Genomic DNA, 27,436 nt, shown 5'->3' with positions numbered 1-27,436 from the left:
TTAAATTTTACGTACAAATTCTTGATTTTCTGCATGCTTATCAAAACTTCTCTCATTTTCCACTTTAAATTCTGTTATTTCTTCTTCTAGTTCTTCTGAAAATATTATATCTTTTACAAAAAAAATATGAACAACAATTAGGCAAAATAATACTCTATAAAAATAGAAGTAATGTAAAGTTAGGGTTTTATTTTTTATATGTTATTTCAATTAACCACATGCTATAGGTGTATATTTACATCCTCAAGAAAACTTGTAATTGTAGACAAATCAACACTTGGACAGGTACTACATATTGGCCAGGTTTGAGTCATACATGCTTCATAGGATTTGTCAGGAAAGTTATAAATGACCTATATGCTTACATCCACATATGAAGGAACTGTGGAAAATAACACTTTCATCCTGTAAACTATCCTTGCCTTGCAAGAGTAACTTAAGTAACTCACTGTTCACTTCCCCCAAATGGTACTTGGTTTACTACACATTTTTCTGTCAACAGGATAACATGCTTTTGCTCTGCACTGAAACTGCTCCTTTTTTTTTTTTTTTTTTGGTTTTTCGAGACAGGGTTTCTCTGTGTAGCTTTGGAGCCTTTCCTGGAACTCGCTCTGTAGACCAGGCTGGTGTCGAACTCACAGAGATCTGCCTGCCTCTGCCTCCCAAGTGCTGGGATTAAAGGCACCACCGCCCGACGAATTGCTCTTTTATGACTCACTTTATCACATGGAGTCATTCTGTACTGTACACCCTTTTTTTTCCCAAGAAAAATGGGTATTGCTGTAGCTACCCTAGCTTAAGATAATGCTTAAACTCTTCTTTTGGACTTCAACTTGAACCTACTTTGTTACAGTTGTATCCGTTTTTCTCCTTGACATGTAGGAACTATATTAAAGGTTGTACTAAGATCCGAAGATCTCATTTGCTTTTGTTTCCTGTTTTCTTTTAATTACTTTGTGTGATTCTGATAGGTTTTGACTTTTAAGTTTTGAAAGTAAATAAGCCATTGCAGACATGGTTTCTTTACTGATATAAACACAGAGAGATGAGTTTCAGACAATAGAGTACAGAGAAATGAAAAGGTGTAAAAGCAAACAAGACGTGCATATAAGTAATGAGATTTTCAATGACTGAACTGCCGTATGCCAGTGTACCCTAATTTATTGAAATAGATTATAGATATGGTTTTAAAATGCCATTCCTCTTCCTTGTAAATCAATTACAATGCTCTGCAGATGGAGGAAGGCAGTGCACTATGAGTTATAAACAACACAAAAATTGATTTTCTTTTCTGAAGATGTGGTATATTGCTGTTTGTCCAGCCCAGAACAGAATCTCTGAGCTCAACATGTCTCTGCCCTGACCTTTCAGGGAGCTTTACTACAGGTGTGCGTTTTGAGACCTAGGTGTCCAGAAATGATGTTCAATCTTTGAGGAAGTCATATATGTCTCATGATTGACTTATAGAAGTCACTAATAAACAGGGAATTTGCACACTGGAAAGGTTAAGATGAGTGAACCTGAGTATTAAACATTGAAGCTGTGCTTACATTTACTAATAATTCATATTGTCCATGTGAATGTTTTTGAAGCATGTCTGCCACCAGTGAGATGGCATTGCTTATGTCAAACACTATCATCACCATCATCAAGATATAATGGGCATCAGGAAGTCTGTGTGCATTTGAAAAGTAATAAAATAAACTGATCAGAAGAATGTGACATACGAAATTTACCTGGTTGAGATTGGTGTGGTAGAGACTCAGGTTTGGAGATTAGACGTGAATAATCCCTCAGCTGAATGGATTTTCAAATGAGATAGTTAATTAATATTTTGGAATTCAATAAATATTAATCATTTAATATAAATATTAAAAGTCATTTACCTCTGGGTGAGGACATTTTTCAGCCCACACTAAAAGAAAAAGGATAAATTTATTAATCTCCTACACAATGGGAACTACAAAAGTAACTTTATATAGGCTTTGGATGGCAGTGAGTTCTTATTCCCTTCTTCCTAAATAAACACCTATTAGTTTACTGGTTAGGACAACAGCTGACAGAAATGACTGAGACATTCTAAAAGCAATCTATAGATTCAATGTAATCCTCATCAAAACTACAACATAATTAGTCAGAGAAATTGAAAAAAATAACCACACCAGCATGAAAAAGCCTTTCAGCTCCACATAGAGATAAAAATAAATGAACAAAGAAAAAACCCCGGAGAGAGGTAAAACAAACCCCAATACAAAAAGAGTTGGAGAAACCACCACCCCAGATTTCATGATTTTTACAGGTCTAGAGTAATAAAAACATCATGGTTTTAGCATCACAGTATACGTGTTGATCAATGAAATCAAACTGAACACCAAACATAAGTCCACACACCTATGGACACTATTTTTGATAAAGAAACTAGAAAGACACGCTGGAAAAAAACAGCTTCAATACATGGTGCTCACCAAACTTTATGGCTTCAAGAAGAATTCACAGAGAACTATATTTCTAACCCTGAATAAAACTCAACTCCAAGTGGATCAAGGATCTCAAAATGAGACCAGAGACCCTGAATAAGACAGAAGACAAAGTGTGTAATAGGCTTGAACTGACTGGTACAGGAAAAAAAACTTTCTGAATAGGACAGCTGTGGCACAGGCACTAAGACCTACATTTAATAAATGGGACCACATGAAGCTAAAAGCTTCTTTATGGCAAGATATGTATACCAGTTATGGGATTTTAAATAATCACTCCACCATATGATAGTGTTATTGAAATAAATTATAGATATGAATTCTAAGTCCATTTCCTATTTCTTGTTACTGAACTACAGTGCAGTACAGATGAAGGTAAGATATACATTATAAGTTCTAGAACAAAACAAAACTTGATTTTCTTTCCTGAAGATGTGGTATACTGCTGGCTGTCCAGTGCAGAGCAGAATCTCTGAGTTCACACATGTCTTTGCTTTGCCCTTTCTGGTAACTTTGAGTACGACGGGTGTTCATTCTGAGACCCAGGTATCAAGAAATCATAGTCAGACACTGGAGAAATCTCATTAGTCTCAAGATTGACTTCTATAAGTAACTAATAAACAGAGAGTTTGCACACTGGAAAGGATAAAGCCTTAGATCATGAGTATTAAACATTAAAGCTGAGCTTATTTTGCAAATATTTTATATTTCCAATATAATATATTTTCCAGCATGTATGCCACTATCAGATGGCATTGCGTATGTCAAATTCTATCGTCACCATCCTCAAGATATAATTGGCATCGGGAAGACTGTGTGCTTTTGAAATTTATTAAAATACCTTGATCAGCCGGGCGGTGGTGGTGCATGCCTTTAATCCCAGCACTCGGAAGGCAGAGCCAGGCGGATCTCTGTGAGTTCGAAGCCAGCCTGAGCTACGAAGTGAGTCCCAGGAAAGGCGCAAAGCTACACAGAGAAACCTTGTCTCAGAAAAACCAAAAAAAAAAAAAAAAAACCTTGCTCAGGAGAATGTGACTTACAAAATTTACCTGCTTGAGATCGCTGTGTTTCAGACTTGGGTTTGGAAATTTGATGAGAATAATCCCTCTGCTGAATGGATTTTGAAATGAGATATTTAATCAATATTTTGAACTTCAATCAAGATGTAATTATTCAATATTAATATTAAATAGCATTTACCTCTGGGTGTGGACATTTTTCAGCCCAAACTGAAAGAGAAAAATGTAGAGTCAGTCTCATGCACAGTGAGATCACCAAAACTACCTTTATGTAGGCTTCAGATGGTAGTGAGATTTCATTCCCTTCTTTCATAATAAACTCCTATTATTTTACTGCTTAGGACAAAAACTGACACAAATATACAGAAACTTAGCAAAGCAACTAAAAGATTCAGTGCAAGAGCCATCAAAATTCTAATATAATTTGTCAGAAAAATTGAAAAAAAGAAAAACCAACCACAACAGCATCTAATCACCTTTCAGGTTCATATGGAAATCCAAAAAATAAAAATAAAAAAATAACAAACCAAACAAAAGAATGGAGAGACTCCACCAGCTCAGATTGGACCAAGAGGTGAGTCCCTGTTCTCCTAGGTGCAGTTACAGGCCAGCAGGCAACACTCCTGCAGGCAGGTCTGATTCCCACCACCCCATCAGATACTTTAATTACAAGTCCTACTCTGTCCCTCTAAGCCTACCCACCGCACCAAGACTGCAGCTGCTCCCTGAGACACAGACTCTGCTAGCTCCAATTGAACCAAGAGGTGAGTCACTGCTCTTCCAGCCGGTCACCCAGCCTCTAGGCCTTAGGCCCAGGGGCACAACCCATGCCCCCATTCCCCCACCCATTGCAGCCCCAATTTCAGGCCAGTTGGAAAGTCTCCTGCAGGCAGAACTAACTACCTCCGCTCCACATAAGACTCTGTTATCTACAAGTCCCTCTTGCTCTCCCAAATCCACCCATCCCCCAAGACCATAGCTGTTCCCTGAGACACAGACTTGGCTGACTCCCACTGGACCAAGAGGTGACTTACTGTACTCCCAGCCGGTCACCCTGCTTCAGAGGCACAACCCAAACCCCCTTACCCCCACCCATTGCAGCCCCAGTTGTAGGCCAGCAGGCAAGACTCCTGTGGTGAGGTCCACACACCTATGGACACTATTTTTGATAAAGAAACTAGAAAGACACGCTGGAAAAAAACAGCTTCAATACATGGTGCTCACCAAACTTTATGGCTTCAAGAAGAATGCACAGAGAACTGTATTTCTAACCCTGAATAAAACTCAACTCCAAGTGGATCAAGGATCTCAAAATGAGACCAGAGACCCTGAGTAAGACAGAAGACAAAGTGTGTAATAGGCTTGAACTGACTGGTACAGGAAAAACACTTTCTGAATAGGACACCTGTGGCACAGGCACTAAGACCTACATTTAATAAATGGGACCACATGAAGCTAAAAGCTTCTTTATGGCAAGATATGTATACCAGTTATGGGATTTTAAATAATCACTCTGCCATATGATAGTGTTATTGAAATAAATTATAGATATGAATTCTAAATACATTTCCTATTTCTTGTTACTAAATTACAGTGCAGTACAGATGAAGGTAAGATATACATTATAAATTCTAGAACAAAACAAAACTTGATTTTCTTTCCTGAAGATGTGGTATACTGCTGGCTGTCCAGTGCAGAACAGAATCTCTGAGTTCACATACGTTTTTGCTTTGCCCTTTCTGGTAACTTTGGGTATGACAGGTATTCATTCTGAGACCCAGGTATCAAGAAATCATAGACATTGGAGAAATCTCATTAGTCTCACGATTGACTTCTATAAGTAACTAATAAACAGAGAGCTTGCACACTGGAAAGGATGAGGCCTTAGATCATGAGTATTAAATATTAAAGCTGAGCTTACTTTGCAAATTTTTTATATTTCCAATGTAATATATTTTCCAGCATGTATGCCACTATCAGATGGCATTGCGTATGTCAAAGTCTACCATCACCATCATCAAGAAATAATTGGCATCAGGAAGACTGTGTGCTTTTGAAATTTATTAAAATACCTTGATCAGGAAAATGTGACTTACAAAATTTACCTGCTTGAGATTTCTGTGTTTCAGACTTGGGTTTGGAAATTCGATGAGAATAATCCTTCTGCTGAATGGATTTTGAAATGAGATATTTAATCAATATTTTGGACTTCAATCAAGATGTAATTATTCAATATTACTATTAAAAAGCATTTACCTCTGGGTGTGAACATTTTTCAGCCCAAACTGAAAGAGAAAAATGTAGAGTCAGTCTCATGCACAATGAGATCACCAAAACTACCTTTATGTAGGCTTCGGATGGCAGTGAGATTTCATTCCCTTCTTTCATAATAAACTCCTATTATTTTACTGCTTAGGACAAAAACTGACATAAATATACTGAAACTTAGCAAAGCAACTTAAAGATTCAGTGCAAGAGCCATCAAAATTCTAATATAATTTGTCAGAAAAATTGAAAAAAAGAAAAACCAACCACAACAGCGTCTAAACACCTTTCAGGTTCATATGGAAATCCAAAAAATAAAAATAAAAAAATAACAAACCAAACAAAAGAATGGAGAGACTCCACCAGCTCAGATTGTCCCCGTTCTCCTAGGTGCAGTTACAGGCCAGCAGGCAACACTCCTGCAGGCAGGTCTGATTCCCACCACCCCATCAGATCCTTTAATCACAAGTCTTACTCTGTCCCTCTAAGTCTACCCACTGCACCAAGACTGCAGCTGCTCCCTGAGACACACACTCTGCTAGCTCCAATTGAACCAAGAGGTGAATCACTGCTCTTCCAGCCAGTCACCCAGCCTCTAGGCCTTAGGCCCAGGGGCACAACCCATGCCCCCATTCCCCCACCCATTGCAGCCCCAATTTCAGGCCAGTTGGAAAGTCTCCTGCAGGCAGAACTAACTACCTCCACTCCACATAAGACTCTGTTATCTACAAGTCCCACTTGCTCTCCCAAATCCACCCATCCCCCAAGACCATAGCTGTTCCCTGAGACACAGACTTGGCTGGCTCCCATTGGACCAAGAGGTGACTTACTGTACTCCCAGCCGGTCACCCTGCTTCAGAGGCACAACCCAAACCCCCTTACCCCCACCCATTGCAGCCCCAGTTGTAGGCCAGCAGGCAAGACTCCTGTGGTGAGGTATCCCAGGCTCAGAAAGACAAACATGATATGTAATCACTCATCAGTGGATACCAGATGTAAAGAAAAAAAATAATCAGACTACAACCCACAGCTCCAAAGAAGCTAGGAAATGAGGAGCCTAAGAGGGACACATGGATTGCCATGGGAAGGAGAAACAGAGGAGATCTCCATGAGTAAAGTGGGGATGGGGGGCAATAAAGGGGATGGGATAGAGGAAGAGAACATGAGGGGATGATGGGATGGCTGAGCTGGGAGAGGGACAGAGTGGGAGAGCAATGAAAGAGATATCTTGATAGAGGGAGACATTATGGGGTAAGGGAGAAACCTGGTGCTAGGGAAATTTCTAGGAATCCACAAGGATGACCCCAGATTAGAAGACTGGCAATAGTGGATAGGGTGCCTGAACTGGCCTACCCTGGCATTCAGATTGGTGAATTCCCTAACTGTCATCATAGAGCCTTCATCCAGTAATTGATGGAAGCAGATGCAGAGATCCACAACCAAGCACCAGGCTGAACTCTGGGAGTCCAGTAGAGAAGAGGGAAGAGGATTCTATGAGCAAGGGGGGCGGGGTCAAGATTTGTAGGGAAATCTACAGAGACAACTAAACCATGTTTGTAGGAACTCAGGAACTTTAGACCAACAGCTGTGGAACCAGCATGGGACTGGACTAGGCCCTCTGCATATGGGAGACAGTTGTGTAGCTTGGTCTGTTTGAAGGCCCCCTGGTAATGGGATCAGGATCTATACCTGGTGCATGTGCTGGCAATCTGGAGCCCATTACCTATAGTGGGATGCCTTGCTCAGCCTTGCTGCAGTGTGGAGGTGCTTGATCCTGCCTCAACTGAATGTACCAGGATTTGCTGACTCCCCATGGGAGACCTAACACTTTTTTGGAGGAGGGGCTGGGGGTATACTGGAGGGGAGTCGGTAGAGGGATGAGAGGGGGATCTGTGGTTGGTATGTAAAATAAAATTTTAAATAAAAAAAGAACAAAATAATGAAAGACAACACTGAATAGAGATAAAAGGATACTTAATATGAAAAGAGGATGGAGAAACCACTATCTTAGAGTTCATGTTTTGTTACAGAGGTAGACTAATAAAAACAGCATGGTTCTAGCATCACAATAGACATGTTGATCAATGAAATCAAACTAAACACCAAATGGAGGTCCACACACCAATGGACACATGATTTTTCATATAGAAACCGGAAATACACACTGGGTAAAAAACATCTTCCACACATGGTAATGAACTAATCTTGATTGCTGCATGGAGAAAACTGCACAGAGATCTGTATTTACTACCCTAAATAAAAACTTAATTCCAAATGAATCAAGGATCTCTAAATAAGACCAGAGACACTGAATATAACAGAAGAGAAAGTGTGTAATAGGCTTGAACTCATTGGTACAGGAAAAGACTTTTTGAATAGGACACCTGTAGCACAGGCACTAAGACCCACACTTAATAAATGGGACCACATGAAGCTGAAAGTTTCCTATGGCAAGATATCTATGTAAGCTTTGGGATTGTCAATGACTGCTCCACTATATGATAGTGTATGCTGTGTTATTGAAATAGATTGTAGATAAGAATTCTAAATGCATTTCCTATTCCTTGTAATTAAATTACAATGCACTATGAGTGAAGTGAAGCAGTGTACTATGAGTTCTAGAGCAACACAAAAATTGATTTTCTTTCCTGAAGATATTGTACATTGCTGTTTGTCCAGTCCAGATCAGAATCTCTGAGCTCAAATAAGTTTCTGCCTTGTCCTTACAGATAGCTATGTGTGTAGGTGTGCATTCTGAGATCCATCAAGAAATTATGGTCACACACTGGGGCAGTCTCATTAGTCTCATGATTGACTTCTACAAGTCACTAATAAACAGAGATTGCACACTGGAAATGATAAGGCAGTCCAACATGAGTATTAAACATTGAAGCTGAGCTGACATTTCTAAATGTTTTATGTTGTCAATGTAATAATTTTGAAGCATGTATGCCACTAGTGAGTTGGCATTGCTTATGACAAAACCTTCCAACATTATAGTCAAGATATAATTGGCATCAGGAAGACTGTGTGTATTTGAAATGTATTAGAATAAATTGATCAGGAGAAAGTGACTTACAAAATTTACCTGTTTGAGACTGCTGTGTTTCAGGCTTGGATCTGGAGACTAGATGACAGTCATCCCTCAGCTATTTTGAAAAGAGACATTTAATCAATATTTTGGATTTCAACAATATATAATTATTCAATATAAATATTAAAAGGCATTTACCTCTGGATGTGGACATTTTTCAGCCCAAACTGAAAGAAAAAGAAAGTATAGTCAATCTTATGCACAATAAGAATTCCAAACCTAACTTTATGAAGGCTTCAGAGGGCAATGAGTTCTAGTCCCTTCTTTCAAAATAACCATCTATTATTGTATTGGTTAGGAAAGCAGCTGACAAGAAATATACTGAAATATATCAAAAGAAATCTATGGATTCAATTTAATTCCCATCAAAATTCAGAAAAATTTAAAAAACAACCACAACAGCATCAAAAAGCCTTTCAGGTTCATATGGAAATACAAAAAAAATCTTGGATAGTTTTAAGAAGATTCTCAATACTAAAATACGCTGGAGAAATCACTATCCCAGATTGCATGTTTTGTTACAGAACTAGAGTAATAAAAACATCATGATTCTATCATCAAAATAGACATGTTGATCAATGAAATCAAATTAATGTCAAAACACCTATGAATACATGATTTTTCATAAAGAAACTAGAAATACACACTGGATAAAAAAAAATATCCTCCATACATGGAGATTACCAAACTTCATGGATACATGAAGGAGAATACACATAGGAGTATTTATTACCCTGAACAAAACTCAACTCCAAATGGATCATGAATCTCAAAATAAGACTAGATACCCTGAATATGACAGAAGAAAAAGTTTTTAACAGGCTTGAACTCACTGGTACAGGAAAGACTTCTGAACAGAACACCTGCAATACAGCACTAAGACCCAAATTTAGTAAATGGGACCACATGAAACCGAAAGCTTCTTTATGGCAAAGGACACCATCATCAGGCTACATAATAGGAAAAGAACTTAATCATTCAAACCTCTAATGTACAGTTAGTATCTAAAATACATAAAGAAGAAAAATTGGACTCCCAGGAAACAACTAACCCAATGATAATGGTGTTCGGGAATACAAAGACAATTTTTAAAAGATAAAACACAAACTGCTGACAAACTTTTAAAGAAATGCTCATCATCTTTCTTTATCAGGAGAATGCAAACCAAAAGTACTTTGAGATTTCATTTTTCTCCTGTCCAAAGGGCAAAGTTCAATTAAGCAAATGACAACTCATGCTTGTGAGGATATGACGAAAATGGAACACTTGCTCATTACTGATGAGAATGTAAACTTTTACAGCCATTAAGGAAATGACTCTGGCATTTTCTCAGGAAGCTGGCTACTAATCCTTCTCTAAAGCCACCTATACATCTATCTGGCATATACCCAAAGGACTCTATATCCTACCAGAATAAATACCTGCTCATACATGCTCATTATTGAGTATTTAAAATAGCCAGATTTAGGGAACAGTTTAGATGTCCTTTAACTGGCAAATATATAATGAAAATATGGTGAACTTACACGATGGGGTGTTTTGCTTCTATCAAAAAAAGGAAATTTACATATAAGTGTAGGAAGCTAGAAAAAAATCCTCACCAATGAGGAGACCCAGATCCAAAAATCAAATACTGTATAATTTCCCTTATATGTGAGTGTTAGCATTTAAGTCTTCAACATGTATGCTAAAATCCATAGACTCTGCATCAAGTAAGGGACTGCTTGCGAGGATCATTCAAGTAAAGGGAAATAGAATATATAATTGTAAAGAGACAGTGGGGGGAAGGGCGATGCAAGTGAGAGGTTAGGGTAGGAATATGGGGATGGACAATTTACTAAAGTCCACGTGAAAAACCATATGGAAACATACTGCTGTAGAATATTTCTAAATACATATGCATATAAAATAAATCCAAATGGAGTCTCCAAATAAAAGAGGAGATAAAGCCCCAATTAGACATCTTTTGCTAAACATGAAACCTTCAGTTATACCTAGTTGAGTCAATGGACAAAGGGGCACCTTAGGTATCTCAGGTAGAAGAGAACTCAGAGATCCTTCTGGGAGTATCTCAATTTTACACATCGCTCATGCATATTAACATATGGGGCTTATTACCACTTTTGTTGTCTTTTATTTAAGTGTAAATTTATTCAGTGATTTCTTCTGGTAGCACAACATACCAGCATTTGTCTTACATAAAGTCTCTTCATGATGACTCTTACCTTGAATTATTTCATTTTCTTCTAGACCATTTCCTATGTTGGATGACTGGGCAGCTTTCTGCAGTGGATTAGGGTAAAAGACACTCCGTCACGTGATATTAGTAGTGTAATTTCAAAAGGTCTCATTTTCTATTTCTGAACATATCATGATATTGGACTTTAAGAAAATTGTTCATGAGAATATATGCAGTATATATCAAAAACCATGGTATTTGAATGGAGAATCTTACATACACAGTCAAGTTTAAGTCTTTCATTTCCCAATTACATACAAGAAATATAGAATAGAGGAAAAACATCCATAGACAGAGTAATGCCTGATGTGTATGTATCAATAGAAGTAATTATTTTATTTTACAATGCATAAAACTAATTTGTTCTTCTTAGTAAAGTTGGAGAATGTTAATGACACAAATGTTCACATCTTTTTTTTCTTTTTTTTTTTTTTTTAAGATTTATTTATTATATATAGAGTGTTCTGCTTGCATGTATACCTGCATGCCAGAAGAGGGCACCAGATCTCATTATAGATGGTGGTGAGCCATCATGTGGTTGCTGGGAATTGAACTCTGGATCTCTGGATGAGCAGCCTGTGCTCTTAACCTCTGAGCCATCTCTCCAGCCCAAATGTTCACATCTTTAGTAAGGCCATTCCTCTAGGACACGATTAATATTAATCATGAGGTGTTATACAATGACATTATTTGTGTGGTTAGGCTTGATAGGAGATATGTATTATGTTAAAAGCATTCATGTTATATCATGCTGATTGTGTAGTGAAGAAGTCAGAATGTGCTTAATTTTGGTAAAAGTGAACAAACAAAACTGACATATTTCATTAATTTCTTATAGATGGTAAATCTGGATTAAAATGATAAGCAGACAAGTTATTTCCTATGTTACCTTTAGACAATAACATTAGACCATTATGCAGTTTTAATATTTTGCAAATGTTTCTCAATGAACAGAAATCTTCCCCAAACACCATTTCACATTTTTTGCATGTTTAATAGAGTAAACAAATCTTGCTTTCTCGTCATTCAAGAATTTTAAAAGTTATGAGAATATGTTGTCCACTATTCTATATGTACAGTAATGCCATCCTATTTGACAGTTACTGAGTGGACACTCCCTCATCTTCTAAAACATGTTAGGCTTCATACTTTGATCTCTGATGACAAAATACCATTCTCACTCCTACCCTGTATTAACGACAATCTTACCTAAATGTCTCTCTGTACCATATGTTTTCTTTATGACAAAATGCACCTATCTGAACTAAAACAGTTGCTTTTTACTTGTTTTCTGTTCTATTACTATAGCATATTAGGCTTTCCTCTGAAATTCTCAGTTCTTGATTTCTCAACATAGAGTAGATATTGACTATACAGATTTATGTAGGTTTAAAATATTAAAAATGTCTTCAGAACATACTCATACTTCAGTAAGTACCTAACATTGTGTAAAAGGGAAACTATAGTGTCTTGAATCTATTTGAATTGTCTATATTAACTCAACTCCCAATATATATATTAATTAAGCATATTGGACAATAATGTGGAAATAATTAATTTTCTTCATTGAATTGAGCAAAATAATTGAGTTTTTCCTTCACAATGAAGCCTCTTTTATGGAATCAAAAGTTCTTTCTGTTGGCAGATTAGTTGATTATATGTCCATATTATCTTCTCAAATGAGGACCTTGAAATAACCCAATGACCATAAGGAAAAAATTTCTCCTTGACATAACTGAGTATAATCATCACATAACAAATTTAGTTTCTGCAGGAAGAATCAACTTTATGAAATAAATCCAACTCTGAAGTCACAATTTTATATCATCCACTATTTTAAATAGAGAGCCATAAGACTCTCCAGCTACGTAAAGAGCTTAACATAAAGCACAAGTAATAATCACATAATTATTTACTAAATTACTTATAAAAGACAATGATTAGCTGTGTGACTGGATTCTAAGAATACCCTGTGTTTTATAATAGGTAAAAGACTTTCACTTCAATGTTAAGTCATCATTGATGGACTGAATATAGTAGCCTGAAGTGTAGTTTCTTTTGGTCTATGGTAAGATCATCAAACCAAACAGTAGTAAGTGAGAAATTTAAATTTAAATAGTTACATACCAACTTTTGATAGTCTTCATTCTTATTATAAGCATTTTCGTTTTCCAGTTTTAAATCCGGTATTGTTTCTAATTCTAGTTCTTCTGACATATCCACATATTTTATTTAAAAAATAAATATAACAATTAGATACACAATTTTCTATGACAATAGACTGAAATACATTCATAATTAGAATTTAGAAAAAAATGTACTCTTATCAAATATTTCAATTAAATGTACTTTATACATGAATATTTACATGCTTAGATAAATGCCCAAGTTGTAGAAATACCTGTATATCACTTGTACAGAAACTGCATGTTGCCAGCTTCAAGACATCCAAATACTTGACTAATTCATCTAGTAGTAACACACCTCTCATAAATGACCAAGCTCTCTAAAATCTACATTTTCAGACGTCATCGATTTTTCAGAACATTTATCATGTGCTCATACCCACAAGCACATTCAAAATTGTTCAAATTAAAGAAATTGGAGAAGGATTATGAAATAATTTTTTTATTGAAACTGGCAAAATAGTTTTAGTTATAAGGCCCTATTGCTCAAGACTCCACACTTTAGACACAGAATTTGGAGTAATTTAGCTGGACCTTGTAGGGCCCTGGTCTCCTCCCATATTGAGTAAAGCCGTTGCCTGCTTGCCGACCTTGACCAGATGTCCTCCCTATTCTAATTCCCTGCCGGTATCCACCCTCCTGAATGCTTTAGGGAAGTTCCTTGTTTGTGTATCCTGCATATTGGGCGTTAACAGCTTAGATGCAAGAATGTAGAACATTCAGTAGCAAACTTCTGCCCTCCGGGGATCCGCCACTGTGCTGTAAGCCTGTATTTAAGGTTTCCTCCCTCTTTCAATAAACGGCATTCGGCTGGCACCCGGCTTACAGCCGTGGCGAATGACTCGCTGTTTCTTGTCTCTATTTTTTATCCGCAGCCCCTCGCTCGGACATGGTGAACGGGTGACAGTAACGCGGGCGTTACCGTTACAAATGGAGGTCCCACCGAGATTCTACCAAGACGTTACCGAGATCTGAGAAAGAAGGGACGAGCTGATGGACACCCAACAAGGCTGGCCAGCATTTTAAAGAAAAAAGGTACGTGTGAATTGTATTGAAATGGGTGCAGCTAGCTCACAGTCAGTTGATTGGACTGTTGAAGCAGGAAGGCACCGAAGTTAAGAAAGGGCAAGACAGCTAAAGATTTTAAATAAAAAAGGAAATCTTCCCAATAGAGAAGAGGGAAGGAAAGGAAATTTCCCCTTAGAAAAGGGAGAAAAATTTTAATCAAGAAAAAAGGATTTTCCCGGTAAAAAGGGGAAAAATTTTGAAACTAGGCCTAAAGATTGGGGCCCTTTAGAGGAAGTATGACCAAAAGAAAAAAGCCTCTTCCAAGTGATAATGGAGGAAGAAAAGACTTTTTCCAATTGTAGAATTTTCAGGATAGCTGAAACTCTGAGCTCTTTCTGCAGTGCAGCATCTGAATTACAAAGAATGGGCAGGTAGGCCTCATTGCTGCTGGCTGAACTAGCAAACAAGCCCAGAGCTTAAAGTTTTGCTGTCTGTTTGCTTAATTTTGGTTCAAATGTTTTTTATTTCTTTCCCTCAGAATGGGAATAATTCAATATTTAGGATCCCTTCATGGGAAATGTTTTTCTGTTTTTCCCTTATGGTGGGAATAACTCATTAGGTAGTCCCTTCATGGAAGTAAGAGAAAGTCTAAACGTGAGTGCGCTTGTGCGGGGCACGCAACCAGCATGGCAGTAAAGATGTGTGTGAGATAGCCCGGAGCAGCAGGCGGGAGGCTTAGCCACAAGGCCGATGAGGGGAACAGACTCGCGGGCAGGCAAACAGGCAAAGGCCAGGAGAGGGACTAGCACTAAAAGTCTAAACGGGCCTAACTTCTGGTGAAAAATGGTTTTGGTCAGACATAGAATGCTAAGTCAATGCTGTTGAATTTCCAGGGATATTAATTATTCATTGTATAAAGGATGTTCTGTTCTTTTGATTGTCTTAATAAATGTTTGGATTCTCATGGTAGATAAACTAAGGAACAGAATTCATAATTGTGAACTATGTATTAGGTATGCTCTTGTCTGTTGATCATTACTGAAAATTTGGCCCTGCAATTTAAGTTGCTTTCTGGAAATTCTTGGTTTAATTCTATAGAAATATAACACCTGAAATGTATTGGGTTGTTCGCTTATTAAATAATGTTGCTAACATAAACCCATAAATAATAATCTTTTACTGATAAAGAGGTTACAAAATTATTTTTCCAGTAAATAAAATACAGGTAAATTGTTTGGTCCACATTGTTAATAATTGGCAATTTACATTAATGTTACTTGGAATCTATAAAAAAGGATCCTAATTTTAACATTTTATAAAAATACTCAAGAGTATTACCTAAAGTTACCTCTTCAAATCCTATAGAGATTGTATTTAATCCTTTTATAATTGGTATATGTAAAAAGGACCATGAAAATAGAAGCTGGTGATAAAATTGCTCGATTAATATTGCTTTCATATTTTAATTGCAAAATGGCACCTATATGTAGAACTGGAGGCTTTGAAAGTATAGGAAAAAGGTGTTTTGACAAACAGTTATCAATGATAAACAGCCTAAATTAAAAATAAAATTATATGGGATTGAGATTAAAAGATTACTGGATTCTGGTGCTGGGCATATCTATAATTTCACAAGAATCCTGAGATCCCCACTGGCCTCTACAAGAAGTCAGGAAAATGGCGGCTATTACAGGATCTTAGAGCTGTAAATAAAACCATGCTTCTCATGGGAGCAACACAACCTGGCTTGCCTGCTCCTGTGGCAATTCCTAAACATTGGCATTTAATTGTGATTGACTCATATGGATGATATTTTAATGGCTGCTAAAGATAAAAAACTTGTTTTTGATGCCTTTTCTAAATTACAAGAGGTTCTTAGCCTGGCTAATTTACAGATTGCCCCAGAAAAGGTACAGATATCTTTTCCCTATCATTATTTAGGTCATGAATATTTTGTTTTTCTCATTCACCTACTGGAGCGTTTTGGCAAACAGGTTCTATTCTATGGGTACATTCCCCAGCTTCTCCAGCAAAAAACATCACTCCTTATCCACAGGCTATTGCTCAGATTATATTTAAGGGAATCAAGATCAGTGTTCAAACTTTCGGTAAGGAGCCAGATATTGTGGTGACCCCATACACCCAGTCTCAAATAGCATGGTTGCAAGCTAATGATAATGATTGGACCATATTAACATGCTCCATGCAGGGTCGGTTTGATACTCACTACCCCTCCAATGATGTGTGTCATTTTTTTAAATTGCATCCTGTTATATTTCCCAAGATAGTACAGATGACTCCTATTCCTCAGGCCCGTGTAGTATTTACTGATGGCACTTCACGTGGTTTTGCTGTGGTGGTTTCTGGTAACATAGTAAAGAGAATAAAAGTCCAGGGCACTTCTGCCCAAATGGCAGAGGTACAGGCGCTGTTGCTTGCTTTACAGATGTTTTCTGATGAGAGTGTAAATATTTATACTGATAGTCAATATGTGGCACATGCCATTATGCCTTTGGAGACAACAGCCTACATACCATCCATTTCTCCCATTCATGAATATTTATTGCAAGTGCAAGGACTTATATGGTCCCGCTCACATAACCTTTATGTGGGCCATATTAGAGCTCACACTCAATTGCCTGGACCTCTAAGTGAAGGTAATCAGAGGGCTGACGCCATTACTCGTATGGCTGTCACATTAATTTGCTCCACCTTTGATAAGGCTACTCAGTTGCATCAACGTTATCATCTTAATGCTGGATCTCTTCGTCATCATACAGGCATAACCCGGGAACAAGCCATCCAGATAGTTAAATCATGTCCTATTTGTGTTGAATTTTTACCTGTTCCTCATTTGGGAGTTAATCCCCGAGGACTTTTACCTAACCATGTGTGGCAGATGGACGTCACGCACGTGCCTTCCTTTGGAAAATTACAATATATCCATGTGTCTATTGATACATATTCTTCTCTAATTTTTGCTTCTGCTCATTCAGGGGAAAAGATTAAGGATGTAAAGAATCATTGCCTTAATGCTTTTGCTTACATGGGAGTGCCAAAATGCATAAAGACTGATAATGGTCCCGCCTACAGCAGTACGGGATTTTCAAAATTCTGCCAAGACTTTTCTATTGTTAATAAGACTGGTATTCCTTATAATCCTCAAGGACAGGCTATAGTAGAACGCTGCCATCGTACCTTAAAAACATATATTTCTAAAGTAAAAAGGGGGGAGCTAGGGGCTCATCTCTCCTCTCCACATTCTATTCTTTCCCTTGTTTTATATATTTTAAATTTTTTATCGGTGGATTCTGCTGGAGTATCCGCTGCAGATAAGCACTGGAGGGCTCCTGTTGCAAATCATCCTCTGGTGCGATGGAAAGATCTTTCTACTGGCACTTGAAGGGGACCCGATCCGGTGTTGGTGTGGGCCCGGGGATCTGTTTGTGTCTTTCCACAGGACAATGAAGTTCCTCTTCGGGTTCCTGAGCACTGTGTGCGCCCTGTGGCTGCTGCTAAATCCCGACATGGCAGAGACCTATTGGGCCTTCATAAAAAACTCTCCCCTTCTGATGCCAATGGGGATTGAGAGCCCAATATGGCCAGCCTTGGCAAACATTATTGTAAGCCTAGGAAGTGTAGCCATGTGGTTGGATTCTTCAGAAGGTAATGTATGGTAACTTTTTTCAAAAATGTTAAGAATGTGTCACACCTTGGAGATTAAGGATAACCCCGAAGGTCAATGACCTTCATTTGTTAACAGTAACATGCCAGCTAAGCCTTTTCACATTTTTCAACCCTCTTCAAGCTGGTGTAGTACCTACTTTTCAGGAATGGCTCTGTGCAACATCTATTGGCCTCCTGAAATTCTTCTAGCCTCTTTTGAAGACACCTTAAAATTTGTGAGCCTGAATATAGCCATTTATGAGACCATTAGTTCTGCTCCTTGTTTGCTGTTTTTGTTTTTGTTTTCTTTATGGTTCTTAGTTCTTTTGCAGACCTGCCAGCCTAAGTAGTGCTGGGATCAAGAAAAATGGGCCTTGGTGGTTCGTGTTCCTGGAGCTGCGTCCATGCCAGTGGACCATGGCAGTTAGACACAGATGATGCTAACACACTCCAGAAGAGACTGACATCACTGTTGCCGTTGTTGCTGTTATAGCGGTGGTGGCCACTGCTGCTACTATTTCTGGGATGGCTATTTCATAATTGGGTTCTACAGCTAGCACAATGGAGACCCTGGCAGCAAAAGTAGCTACCACAGTTAGTTAATCTTTTACTTTATTGGGCATGATAAATTTAATTCTACATTTATACATTTAAATTGGCTTTGAAAGTTGTAAAAATTATTTAAACTCAAGTTCCATTTGTTTTTGGGATACCACTTTACAAGGACTCCTATTTGCAGTAAGGCTCGTTTAAGAAGGGAATGGCTCAATCGCCTTTAGCCTCCTGGCTATGGGTGGGTTAGGACTACTGTTGGTCTTTTCTGGGTCGCACAGATTGCAAGCCCAGCGCCACTTTGAGATCTTTGGCAACAGTTTACTCTACAGCTCACGTGGTTGAGCCTGTATGATAATGAGTATTCAGAGACGGGTAATGCTTGGGGGGCGCTCACCAACCTAAGACAGAGCACTTGCGGGGCCTGGGCAGGTGTCTCCATGACGGGTAAGGTGACCTGCTGACGTCCCACGCAACCTAAGTCAGAAGCTCATTTTTTAGTAAAAAGGGGGGACCTGTAGGGCCCTGGTCTCCTCCCATATTGAGTAAAGCCGTTGCCTGCTTGCCGACCTTGACCAGATGTCCTCCCTATTCTAATTCCCTGCCGGTATCCACCCTCCTGAATGCTTTAGGGAAGTTCCTTGTTTGTGTATCCTGCATATTGGGCGTTAACAGCTTAGATGCAAGAATGTAGAACATTCAGTAGCAAACTTCTGCCCTCCGGGGATCCGCCACTGTGCTGTAAGCCTGTATTTAAGGTTTCCTCCCTCTTTCAATAAACGGCATTCGGCTGGCACCCGGCTTACAGCCGTGGCGAATGACTCGCTGTTTCTTGTCTCTATTTTTTATCCGCAGCCCCTCGCTCGGACATGGTGAACGGGTGACAGTAACGCGGGCGTTACCGTTACAGGACCTGACATAGAAACCTGCTCTCCTACTATGAGAACATGCTATGCAAAGTGCCAAGGGAGATAAGCAATCAGTAATCCCACCACCAAGATTTTGAAAGGCCTGGCAAGATAACGCTCATGGTAGGATAGCGACACTTTTATTTTTGGGGTAACCAACAGCTGTCCTATCGGTCCAGAGACCCACTCAATGAGAAATTTATTCCTGGTACTGGGAAACTAATCAACTATCCATGGATGGAGAAATCATAAACACAAGGAGTCATCAATTACTCCCGTTTTCTTATAACAGTATACTTACTGTGTTCTAAATATGGTTTTTATAGTCACGGTTATACCACAGAAGAATGTAGCTGTCATTTCTCCTCAAAGAATTTACTTTACACAGTACATAAAAGTATTACAGTATATACAATTAATCAGACTCCAAGGAGTGACCATAATATGCCGCAACTCCACTTATAAAGTCCTAAAGCTAAGGATCAGGAAAAATAGCAAGAATTGGGTAGATAGATTGTAAAATCAAAGTACCAGCACTCTTGAAGCTACACAGCATCTTCTATGCATGACTTAGATATTGCTACCATGAAATTTCAAAAGTATGATATCTGAAAAGACACCTGTATAAGGACAACACTTGATGAAATGCTACTGTGGGTGAAGTGAATCTCACAATGCACAACCCCTAGATGAAGATCTGTAGGCAATCAGTGACTGATAAACAAAGACAAATCAGGTGATTTTCCAGAGATGAGCTCATCCTAGTAGGATAATAGGTTGTGCAATTCCAGTGATCAGTCCTAAACACATGTACATACAAGCAACACACTAAACAAATACACACAAGCATGCATGCACTTACACACACTCACACACGCACAGAGACACAAACACGCATGCACACACATATTCACGCACGTACGCGCACACACACACACACACAAAAAATAGTGTGTCTTTACTAATAGTATAGAAGTCACACACATAGTTACTAACGACTTGAGCACAGGAAAGGTTGTAGGAATAGCCAGACACCTGAAAATGATGTAAATATAGTACACAAGCATGAAATTATCAAAAGCTAAATAAAATAAAAGGCAACTCTTTTACTGACATTCTTATTTCAAACTTTGGATGAAAGTTTTTCTTGTCTACCATTACATTTTTACTTTTGTTTGATTTAATATGTATTACGTGGGTTATTTTATTTGGCTAAGGTATTTGTTGCCATGTTTTAAGCAAACCTCTCTGCCAAGTGATCTTACAAGTTAAGCATGTGCATTACCTTCTTGTTCTTCTACATTTTCATATTGTTTGGAAGCTATTGGTAAGTCATCCACACCACTTTTCAGACTATTCTCAGGAATATCTTGCTAAAATAATGAAAATAATAATGAGAATATAGTTGAATTTCCTATTTTGAATTCAACTAAACTTAAAAATAGGATAGAATATTTTTGTAGATAACCTTTTGCATGCTGTTGAAATCAACCTGTCTTTTTACCCCATACAGTCACATATTCTAAAATCAAGCCTTGTAGCAGAAATAGAAAAAGATCATCTGCAGAATTCAATAAAGAACTAAACTCATAATATGAAACTTACATTCCTCACCAAAAATTAAACAGTTAAAGGATACATTTAAGTAATAACTGTTAATGTGCTTGCCATATCAAAGTATTTGATTTAAAAATCAATTCCTTGAGAAAATCATTTTAATATTATAATAAGGCCCTTTGGTTAGTATGAAAATACAAACTACGCCAGGTGGAAAAGAATTGAAATATTTTAGAATTAGTTTTGTTTATGAAAAGAAGGATGTACAAAAAATAGTTTTGTTAAAATCTTAGAGAGAAAATAGTTTCATAAAATTAAAAAGCAATTAGTGATTCTTCTTTGTTTATATAATGCATGTAATCTTTCGATGAAATCTTAAACTCTTTCACAGTAAAAAATGGGTATCATTAGAGCATAACAAGCATTAACATGAAGGGAAGCATCAGAACATTCATTCTATGTCTGGAATGTTCCTGGTGCTTTTTTATACTTGAAATAGTAGAGAGGTCCTTATGCAATTACACACTCAGCATTTTTAGTCATTTACTTGTGAGATAGGTAAGAAAATTTAAAGTTCACATAGATTCACTATTCTCTAAATGGCATAACACTAATGGTTATCACTTCATATTTAAGTCATATGAACTGGTAGTTTTAATTCAGAAAGATTCTGTGATGAAACATCAATGTCATTATGTCAGTTGAGGATTTGTAAGTCTTCAAATACTGTTGAAATATATGTCAGTCTGGTCCCAACATTCATAAAACACATGAAGAAAGGAATAAAAAGCCCTATTGACTATATGCTGAAATCCACATTTGAAGAATTTATGTATAGCTTATCACAATAAGACTCGAAGGACTGGGTGTGTGGTTGAGTGGTAAAGAATTTGCCTTGCATTCACTAATTTCATAGTTGATGTAATAAATGAAAAAACAAAAAAGAAAACTACAAAACTCTAATCACAAGTGATCTAGGACACCCAGAAACAGGAAGCCTAACCTCAGAGTGATTTTGGAGATTTAAATGAGCAATGTAACCACTGTGTAGATATCCTTTAAAATTTGAAGTGTTACATATGATGCAAAGAATCTCAGGTTACTTTTAAAGATTTTGAGTGCAAAAATAAGATGAAATTGAAATTTTGCCTTTAGCATTGGTTATCAAAGACCTTATTCTAGAACTTGCTACAATTAGGGGGAAACATGTATACCTCAATTATATGAAGAGTTTTTTCTTCTGTTTTTGATTTAAAAATTTGCATGTACAATATATTTTGAACATATTTTCCCAACCAAAATACTCCCAGATTATTCCCCATCTACCTACCCCCCAAGTTTATAATCTTTCTCTCTTAAATCTACCCCCAAATTGAAAATACAATCTTACAACCAATAAGACAAACATGCCACAAGAGAACAATCAGCCCCCAACAATACCACAAACACAAAATTGAACACTGCTTCCTTTGTGTTGATCAACTTCCCCTGGTCATAGTGTCTTCTCTGGAGTGCCTTTGATATACCCAGTGATGCTTCAAGTAGAACACTGATTTTTCCTTTTGCCAACAGCTATCAATTACAAACTGTGTCCTGGTTATGGATGGCAGCCTGTGTCTTCTTCTGCCTCTTAGTGCTGGCACCCTGTCTTGTTGGAACCTGGGCAAATCATCTGTCTATGGGCGTAGTCTCTGAGTTCATATGTGCATTGGTCTTGGTCCTGTTGTGTCTGGAAGCCAAAGTTTCCTTGACCTTATCCATAAGCACTGGCTCTTATAATCATTCTGCTTCCTTTTCTACATAAAAACTGAGCCTTGATGGAGGAGGTTTGATGAAGACATCCAATTTATGACTAGGTGGTCCAAAGTCTCTCACTCTGCATTTTGACCAGTTGTTGATCTCTGTGTTGATTCCCATGTACTGCAAGAGAAAACTTCTATAAGGAGGATTGGGAAAGGTATAGTGACATGTCTCTAGGACTCATTTTCTTGCTGTATTCATTCAGAAGAAGAGTAGCATTGGGCTTATCCATAGGCCCATACCCTACATTATCACGTTATTGGCCCCTTTGGCAGTGTTAGGTTTGTATTCCACCTTATGCAGTCTTTAAGTCCAATGAAAAAGTTATTTGTTATTCCCATAACATTTATGCTACTATGGGACCAGCATATGCTTCAGACAGGTCACTGTTGTAGGTCACAGGGTTGTAGTTGGTGATATCGATGATTACCTTTCTCCTCTGTGAGCAGGAGGTGTATCTTCTAGCACCACGAACATTAGTTAGAAGGTGTAATGATTCTATTTGGGCACAAATCCATCTACTTTATGTTTGGTTATTTAATATGTGTTTTTTTCACCAATAGGGTCTTTCTATTTGGTTGTGGAGTGAGACCAAAGGCCTTCACCATAGCCTGTTATGTTTGGATAATTCTATGTGCCTGTAGAATCATCAACAAATGGTTCAGGTCAAACTGGATGGCCACATGCAGAAGAACTAAGTAGATCCATATCTATCACCCTGCATACATCTCAACTACGAATGGATCAAAGACTTCAACATAAGACCATAAACTCTGATTAAGATAGAAGAAAATGTCTGGAAAAGGCTTGAATTCATTGTTACAGTCAATGACTGACTTTCTGAACCAGATACCAATAACACAGGCATTAGAACCAAAACTAGCAAGTGTAACTTCATGAAGATGAAAAGCTTCTCCTTAGAATAGAACAGCATCATGGAAAAATTTATGGCATGGAAAATGAATAAACCATTGCCAATTATACATCTGATAGGGGATTAGCATCTAAACCACAAAGAACTAATAAACTGAATATCAAGAAAACAAATAACATGTTCTAAAAAATGGGGTACAGAACAAAGCAGAGATACACAAATGCCTGAGAAACACTTCAGTAAATGTTCAACATCCTTAGTCATCAACGGAAATGTAAATCAATGCCCCTCTGAGATTTCATTTTACCTAAGTCAAAATGGTCAAGATCAATAAAACAAATGACAGCTCAGCTGGGGAGTATGCAAGGAAAGGGAAACACTTGTTCCTTCCTGAAGGAAGTGCAAACTTATACTAGGATGTGAAGAGCCTTCAAACATTCTTTTTGTACCTCATTATATACCCATTGGCAGCCTGAGACAGAACTCATTAGGAACATCCTTGAACTCTTGGAAAGTTCAACCTGCCTCTGTCATCTGAATTTTAGGATAAAGACTGTGCCATGATGACTGGATCCAATATTTTATGAGAATGAATAATGCAAAGCTACAATTATACTTACTTTGAGAGAAAGATTTTGTATTTCTACATTTTAATCACTTTAAATAATACTTTTTTCTAGATAAATTACCAAAATGCTGTGGGATGGTCTTTCTGTATGCTGTGAATATATGTTGCTCCCATGGGTTAATAAATAATGCTGCATTGGGCTATGGCAGGGCAGGATGGAGCCAGGCAGGAAAACCAAGAGAGATAGAGGAAGAAGAAGGGTGGAGTCAAGGAAGATGCTGCAAGCTGTCGGGGGAGCAAGATGTAATAAAATACAGGCAAAGCCACGAGGCACGTAGACTAATAGAAATGGGTTAATTTAAGATATGATAGCAATAAGCCTGAGCCATATATCAAACAGTTTATAATTAATATAAACCTCTGTGTTTTTATTTGGGACCAAGTGGCTGCAGGACACAGGAAAACTTCCATCTACACCAGACTTGAAAAATTGTTTTTAAAAGTTAGTGTCATGAGTAAGAGGGTTTTTTGGGTATTTTTATTATTAAGAAATTTTCTATTCAGGTTACATAATAACCACAGATTCCCCTGTCCTCCCTCCTTGCACCCCCAGCCTTCCTCCCCAACCCACCCCCCATTCCCATCTCCTCCAAGGCAAGGTCTCCCATGGGGACTCAGCAGAGCCTAGTACATTTGGTTGAGGCAGGCCTAAGCCCCTCTTTCATGCACCAAGGCTGCTCAGGGTGTCCCACCACAGGCACTGGGCTCCAAAAAACACACTCACACACCAGCGACAGATCCCAATTCCACTGCCTGGGGGTCTGCTAACCAGTTCAAGGCAAACAACTGTCTCACCTATCCAGAGGGCCTAGTCCAGTCCCATGGGCCTCGACAACTATTGGTGCACACTTCATGAATTTCCAATAGTTTGACTGGCTCTCTCTGTACATTTTCCCATTGTGATCTCAATGTCCCTTGCTCATAGAATTCCTTCTCTCTCTTATCAATTGAACTACTGGAGCTTGGTCTGGTGCTTGGCCATGGATCTCTGCATCTGCTTCCATCAGTTACTGGATGAAGGCTCTATGATGACAGTTACGGTATTCACTAATCTGATTATCAGAGTAGGCCAGATCAGGCACACTCTCAACTATTGCTAGTAGTCTAAGGTGGGGTCATCCTTGTGGATTCCTGGGAACTTCCCTAGCACTCTGTTTCTCCCTGTTCCCATGATGTCTTCATTTATCATGGTATCTCTTTCCTTGCTATCCCATTCTGTCCCTGTTCCAGCTCAAACTTCCTATTGCCTTATGTTCTCATCCCCCATTCCTTGCCCTCCATTACTCCCCCTCACCCTCAGTTTGCTCATGTTGATCTCATCTATTTCGCCTTCACTGTTTGATCTATAGGGTCTTCCTTGTTAGCCAGCTTCTTTGGAGTTGTGGGTTGTAGTCTGGTTATTCTTTGCTTTACATTTAATATCCATTTACGAGTGAGTACATACCATATTTTTCCTCTTGAGTCTGGGTTTTCATCCATTTGCCTGCAAATTTAATAATATCATTGTTTTTACTGCTGACTAGTACTCCATTGTGGTATGTACCACATTTTCTTTATCCATTCTTCACCTGAGGGGCATTTAGATTGTTTCCAGTTTCTGGCTATTATGAATAATGATGCTATGAACATAGTTGAGCTTGTGTCCTTGTGGTATGATTGAGCATTCCTTGGGTATATGCCCAAGAGTGGTATAGCTGGGTATTGAAGAAGACTGACTCCAAATTTTCTAAGAAACCACCATACTGATTTCCAAAGTGGCTGTATCAGTTTGCACTACCACCAACAGTGGAGGAGTGTTCCCCTTCCTCCACATCCTCTCCAACATAAGCTGTCTTCAGTGTTTTTTATCATAGCCATTCTGACAGGTGTAAGATGGTATCTCAGAGTTATTTTGATTTGTATTTCCCTGATGGCTAAGGATGTTGAGCAATTTCTTAAAAGTCCTTTGGCCATTTGAGATTCTTCTGTTGAGAATTCTCTGTTTAGGCCTGTAGCCCATTTATTTGGATTGTTTGGAATTTTGATGTCTAGTTTATTGAATTCTTTTATATACTTTGGAGATCAGCCCTCTGTCAGATGTCAGGTGGGGTTGGTAAAGATCTTTTCCCATTCTGTAGGCTGTCGTTTTGTTTTATTGACTGTGTCCTTTGCCCTACAAAAGCTTCTCAGTTTCAGGAAGTCCCATTTATTAATTGTTTCTCTCAGTGTCTGTGTTATATTTAGGAAGTGGTCTCCTGTGCCAATGCATTCTAGGCTACTTCCTACTTTCTCTTCTCAAGTTCAGTGTAACTGGATTTATGTTGAGGTCTTGGATCCACTTGGACTTGAGTTCAGTGCATGGCGACAGATAGGGATCTATACGCAGTCTTCTGCATGTTGACATCCAGTTAACATGTAGTTGACATCCAGTTAACAGTTTTTAAAAGTTAGTATCATGAGTAAAAGATTTTTTAAAAGGTACTTTAAAAACTAATGCTAATTTCTGTGCCCTTCAATACATGGGTTGGATATGTAAGCTACCTTAAGTAACATAATGAATAGGTTAGTCTACATATTTAGAGAAGCCTGAAAATTATGTAAGTCATGCTATAAGAAATAAAAATAAAACTACTAATGTTTATTTGTCCAAATATTCCTGCCCGGTCCCGCGGGCCAGGTTATTTGATGAGACCCGAGGAGGCACCTCCTGAAAGATCAATGGGGGTGAGAGAGAAAGGAGACCAGGCGCGTAAAGGAAGACAGAGACATTCTGAGTTGCGTCGAGGTCTCCGTTTATTGACTGGGTATTGAGGCTTATAAACAGGGCTTCAGGCAGGGAGGGGGAACAGGGGAAGCATGGAGAGAAGGATGGAAAATTCCTAAGGGAGGGTGAGGTCGCTTTGGTCCCAGGCCCCTGCAGCTGGCTGATTAGCAGGTACTCCAGGAAGTTGTACAGCCCGAGGTTAGGCCAGGAACTTCCTGCCTTTGTAAGGTTTGATAAAGTAAGGACACCGCTGTCCGGAATCGGTCCCCAACAGTTCCCCCTCTTTTCTCAAAAATGGACTAAATTCATGTGACCGGGGTGGTCCGAGAGAGTCCCTGTCTTAGGCTACACAGGGGGCTTCCCACGCTCGGCAGCATGCCGTGTTGAGCCGGTCTCGGGTGACCTCTGTATGCTGTTGTC

General features: G+C 38.4%; 1 protein-coding gene across 1 annotated transcript in view; it reads right to left on the bottom strand.

Annotated features, from left to right (window-relative positions):
- The window catches only part of LOC131901249 (uncharacterized), a 35,673-nt gene continuing 8,237 nt past the window's right edge, over positions 1-27,436 (bottom strand). Inside the window, exons 3-12 of the mRNA XM_059252467.1 lie at positions 20,700-20,787; positions 13,222-13,304; positions 11,081-11,138; positions 8,994-9,022; positions 8,850-8,910; positions 3,678-3,706; positions 3,527-3,587; positions 1,887-1,915; positions 1,737-1,797; positions 1-110 (exon numbers count right to left, since the gene is read on the bottom strand). Of these exons, the coding sequence (XP_059108450.1) occupies positions 1-110; positions 1,737-1,797; positions 1,887-1,915; positions 3,527-3,587; positions 3,678-3,706; positions 8,850-8,910; positions 8,994-9,022; positions 11,081-11,138; positions 13,222-13,304; positions 20,700-20,787 (609 nt within the window). The remainder of the gene's footprint in view (positions 111-1,736; positions 1,798-1,886; positions 1,916-3,526; positions 3,588-3,677; positions 3,707-8,849; positions 8,911-8,993; positions 9,023-11,080; positions 11,139-13,221; positions 13,305-20,699; positions 20,788-27,436) is intronic.

This window comes from Peromyscus eremicus, unplaced genomic scaffold (genome assembly GCF_949786415.1).
Source record: "Peromyscus eremicus unplaced genomic scaffold, PerEre_H2_v1 PerEre#2#unplaced_60, whole genome shotgun sequence".
Taxonomy (NCBI): domain Eukaryota; kingdom Metazoa; phylum Chordata; class Mammalia; order Rodentia; family Cricetidae; genus Peromyscus; species Peromyscus eremicus.
This window is presented reverse-complemented; position numbering and strand designations above follow the sequence as displayed.